Here is a 4,343-nt window from a genome sequence, read left to right as displayed (position 1 = left end):
AGGGATATTACTGAGGATCTATACAGGGCTGATTGGGGCATTCTCCAGGGGCACATAAGGGCTGAAGCCTTCTCAGTACTCGTGTAGCTTGCATCACCTTGAAGCACACTCACCTCCATCCACCCAGGTGTCCTTGGCATGGACAGACAACCCTTTCAGCAGGCCAGGAGGCCTGTCGTCCTTCCTAGTGGAATTAGACATATGCATTTCTAAGAGGGAAGACACTAATGTATCTACCAAAGCTTTGGGCCTAAAGCTGATGAATGGCTACTCTACGGCTGGCTTGATTAAATGGCCATTGAAGATGATGTAAACATCAGACTCCTCACTATAGATGGCATTTTCTCGCTCCCGCTTGAACATCCTCACCCAGACCTCCTCTCCTTCCTGCAGGTCCAGCATCAGGCTCTGGCTCTGCATGATGCTCCGGTCACTGGGCTGGGCGTAGAGGATGGCCACCTCCTTCTCGTTCTTCATCAAGTGCAGGTAGGTCTCCTTGAAGTTCCAGGTGTGGACATTGAGGCTGAAGTAGTAGATTCCTGCCACATAGCAGAAGAACTTCCCCGAGAACATGTTGAAGTGCTTGTAGAGATTCACGAACTCGGTGTCAAAAGTGACGTGCTGGAAGTAGTCTGAGCTATGAAGGGGTTTTCTCCGACCCACCGAGAACGCAGCGTACAGCTGTTTGCAGGAATGGCCTTGCGGGCCAGGCTGGCCTTTCTGTCCCTTCCGTCCATTAAAGCCACGCAGCCCTCTTTCTCCTTCCTTCCCAACTGCTCCAGGGTATCCTTTCTCTCCCATTTCACCCTTCTCACCTGCAAGAGTAGAGGAAAACCTTGTCAAACACCAGCCCAAGCTGCAGACACATCCTTGCTGGAGACAACCAGCAAAGCAGCTGCTAAAACACTGTTTTCCCAGCACAGATATCTGGATATCAGACCCCAACACCCTCCTAATTCTCAGAGGGACAAAAAAGTCCGCTGAGAGCTTGTCCCCACTAAGCTTGTGGTGCCAATGTTCAACACTGAAACTCCATGACCTCCCCAATCGGCTACACGCACCCAGTATTCATGAACCCAGCCCCTTCATGCAGAGGTTAGGGCAAGAAAAGTTATTGTTTTTGCTGAGGTCTGATTTGGGCCTGGGAGAGGTGGTTGGGTTCATCTGGTCTGCATAACCCCACTCGCGGGACTCCCTGACACATCTCCTGTAATACATGCTTAATTTTTGTTTGCCTGCCTTTCTGAGACAAAAAATGTGGAATGGACAAAGTGAGTGAGTGTCTTTCCTAGTTTGTAACTCTACTGTTTAGTAATTCTGTGATAACATTTGCATCTGGTTTTTAGTGTGACATAACTGGGGCTTCCGGTGATTCTGTTTTTTGATGGATTAGAGCCTTTTGCCAATTCTCCTCCCTCGCACATGTTTACAGCCTGTGCCATGTCACCTCTTGCCCTCCTTTTTGGGTAAATAAAGTGGATGAGTTTCTTGGTGTAGGGAGGAGCACACCTTGCAAAATGAGGGTGAGCGAGTAAGATAGAGGATGTTATCACGGTAGTCAGCTTTACCCACCTTTGAGGATGGTGATATCTATAGTGGGCTGGACTTTAGGTACTGAATAGGCAGGGTCACTGCTCATCCTTGTGTATCGCGAGGAGATGATGGAGACGGGCTGCTCTGAAGGCCCACAGCATCGCACGCAGGAGAGGCGCCGTGGTTCCCGTCTCGGCAGACCCTTTTCCAGCGTGGCACTGACGTTTGCAGTGGACACCAAGAGCAGAAGAAACATCTTCATCTTGCTCATCTTCACCGGAGCCAGCTGGACCAAGCAGAGGAACAGAAATGATTAACACGGTGATTCAAATCAGAGCTTCTGATGGACCATCTGTTAATGTTACCGCAAGGTGCATTTCTTCTGATTAATTATTAGCTTATCTTGTAGTGGCACCGGGGGACTCCCGGTAGGAAGGGTGCCCCACTGTGAACTGTTTACAAGCAATGGAAAAGGCAATCCCTGTCTCTCATTACCTACAGTTGAAATATCTTGACAAGAGACACCAGGTAAACAAAAGAGAAAAAAAAAAACCACCAACAAACAAAACCTGCTGAGATCGGAAGCTAAGGCTGAAATGCTCAAAGCTGTGATAGCGAGCTCTGCTCAAGGCACACTCGCTGCCTGGCTGCTGTTGGAACAGCCCTTGCAGGAGGTGCTGGGTAAAAGACACGGAGCATTGCTCAGCTGGTTACCATTTCTTGCATTGACATTCTGAAATCAATTCAAAATCAGATGCAGAAAATTAAACTTTATTTAAATATAGAGCCTAAACCTGACTTTTTTTTTTTTTTTTGAGGAAAAACCTGAAGGGAAATGAAACTAAAAGAAATCAAAAGCGTTTGTCTCTCTAGATAGTCTCTCTTAGCCTCTTGCTGGTAACCTCTTTCCAAGGTGACCTAGCCAAGCAGTTTGGGGCTTTGACCATATCCACGTGCTGTTCCTAGCAGAATTTCTGTGTACGCTTTCCATTTTTCTTTTCCGATGTGCCAAATGGAAAACCAAATAGCTGCAACAAACAGACTGAACTGGGGTTTGCTCTGCACAAACACCGGTTTTTGAGATCATCTATGACACTTTCATTTGCCACTGGTGAGCTCCAAAGGCCCTGAACACCGGGTGAAATGAACAGAGAGAAAAAGTTTCAGGTGGTGCAAAGGAGGTGAGTTTTCCCTCGCTCCCCATCGGCCTCCTTCCTCGCAGGGATTGGAGCCGGGGACAGGCAACTGCCGCCTCATACCATATGCAATTAGTGTCATTCTACCGATTGCAGTGGCGTTTTGTACAAGACAGGTTTTGGACTGGTGCCTTTTTGGATCTTATCCAAAGTCCAATTAGTTGGACGGACTCTTGCTGACCTCAGGCTGGGAACAGCTTTCACAGCTCCTCTTCTACCAGCTTCAATTCCTGGAATAGTTTGGGAAGGTAGTAGCGAGGCGGCTTTCAGAAATAGCTCAGTCAACACACAGGTCCCATCTGCAGAGGGAGGGAGGGAATCTGCCTTGGAGCTCTGCTAAAGCTTCACTGGGCACAAAATGGACCAGTTGAGAAAATATGAAAAAAAAAAAAAAAAAGGTGTCGGTACAGGGCAAGGTACTTGGATTGTACTGGTATTCTTGCGAGATGCTTTCTCCCAGGTCTTACCTGCCCCAAAAGAACTGTCATTCACACCTTTTATTACTTGATGTAATCCAGCTCCCTGGAAACCCGATGAATACTTATTAGCAGTAGCATAATAACTTTCCTTTTGATAGCAGTGAAAGTTCTTTCGTCAAATCTGTCATAACTTGAAACGATCTTTCTGTTCGTAATTGTACCTCGTTCTAGGTACAAGTCTGAGGAGGGATTAATACTCCTTTTATATCAGTGTTCAGGGCCTGAATTTCATTTTCATTAAGTCCTTTTTAATTTCCATTCACTTCTTAAGCCGTCTTTGTGCTGCCAAACAGGAACAGAAAAGCAATGCAAGTCGAAATGGACAGCAGGTCATAAATAACCAGCCCGTACGTGACCAGAAGAGAAAGTATGCACCGTGGAGAGCATTTGGGGTCCACGTAATGTTTCTGGGGTCTCCTCTGCGTGATTGAAGTTCATGCATATAGATAATGGTCTAAAGAGGACCCCATGGGCACTCAGAGTCTGAGGTAGTCAGGGCCAACGGATCCTTTGTGGGACTAAAATCTATTTAGCCCTTCTCAGGAGTGTGCGTAGTCAATAACCTGGGGATAAAGTATAGGCCATTGGATTACATTATCAGAACATTAAAACCGGAGGACATAATTGCTCATAATACCTTCATGAAGGAGAAAGAGCATTCATTAAGAGGGGTATTCATAATGGGCGGAAGGGAAAGGCTTCATAAATATGAAGAAATTACTTTACATTTTTATAGGCCATTATTCTCCCTAAGATGAATGACTTTCCTATTTTTAGAAGTGACTTAAGGAAAAAAAAAAAAAAGTCTGGGTGAAAAATCAGTGTTCAGGTTGTGCACATTTTACATTACTGTAATCCAAGCACCTGCTGAAGAAATCGTGGCCACTTGCATGATTCATGAAGAATAATTACTCAAGTTATTGGCTAGAAATTGCATTTGGGAAAAAAAATGAAGCAAACGATTCAACAATCCAGTCAGTTCAGGGCATCCTAGAGCTGATACCACCACACCACATTTTCCTTCAAAACGTTAGTGAAGTTAGTTTACTAAAGTGGTAGAAACATGTATTTGGTTGCAATATCTGTGGTTAGGTGAAACATTAATGATATAAGTGAATAAAAAGAGTTTCAGATT

The 4,343-nt window shown here is 45.5% G+C and overlaps 1 protein-coding gene across 1 annotated transcript in view; it reads right to left on the bottom strand.

Annotated features, from left to right (window-relative positions):
• Window positions 1-267: 267 nt before the first annotated feature.
• C1QTNF8 (C1q and tumor necrosis factor related protein 8) overlaps window positions 268-4,343 on the bottom strand; it is a 9,620-nt gene continuing 5,544 nt past the window's right edge. The window contains exons 2-3 of the mRNA XM_009888537.1: window positions 1,573-1,819; window positions 268-815 (exon numbers count right to left, since the gene is read on the bottom strand). Of these exons, the coding sequence (XP_009886839.1) occupies window positions 268-815; window positions 1,573-1,804 (780 nt within the window). The 5' untranslated portion in view covers window positions 1,805-1,819. The remainder of the gene's footprint in view (window positions 816-1,572; window positions 1,820-4,343) is intronic.

This window comes from Charadrius vociferus, unplaced genomic scaffold, assembly GCF_000708025.1.
Source record: "Charadrius vociferus isolate BGI_N301 unplaced genomic scaffold, ASM70802v2 scaffold27, whole genome shotgun sequence".
Lineage (NCBI taxonomy): Eukaryota > Metazoa > Chordata > Aves > Charadriiformes > Charadriidae > Charadrius > Charadrius vociferus.
This window is presented reverse-complemented; position numbering and strand designations above follow the sequence as displayed.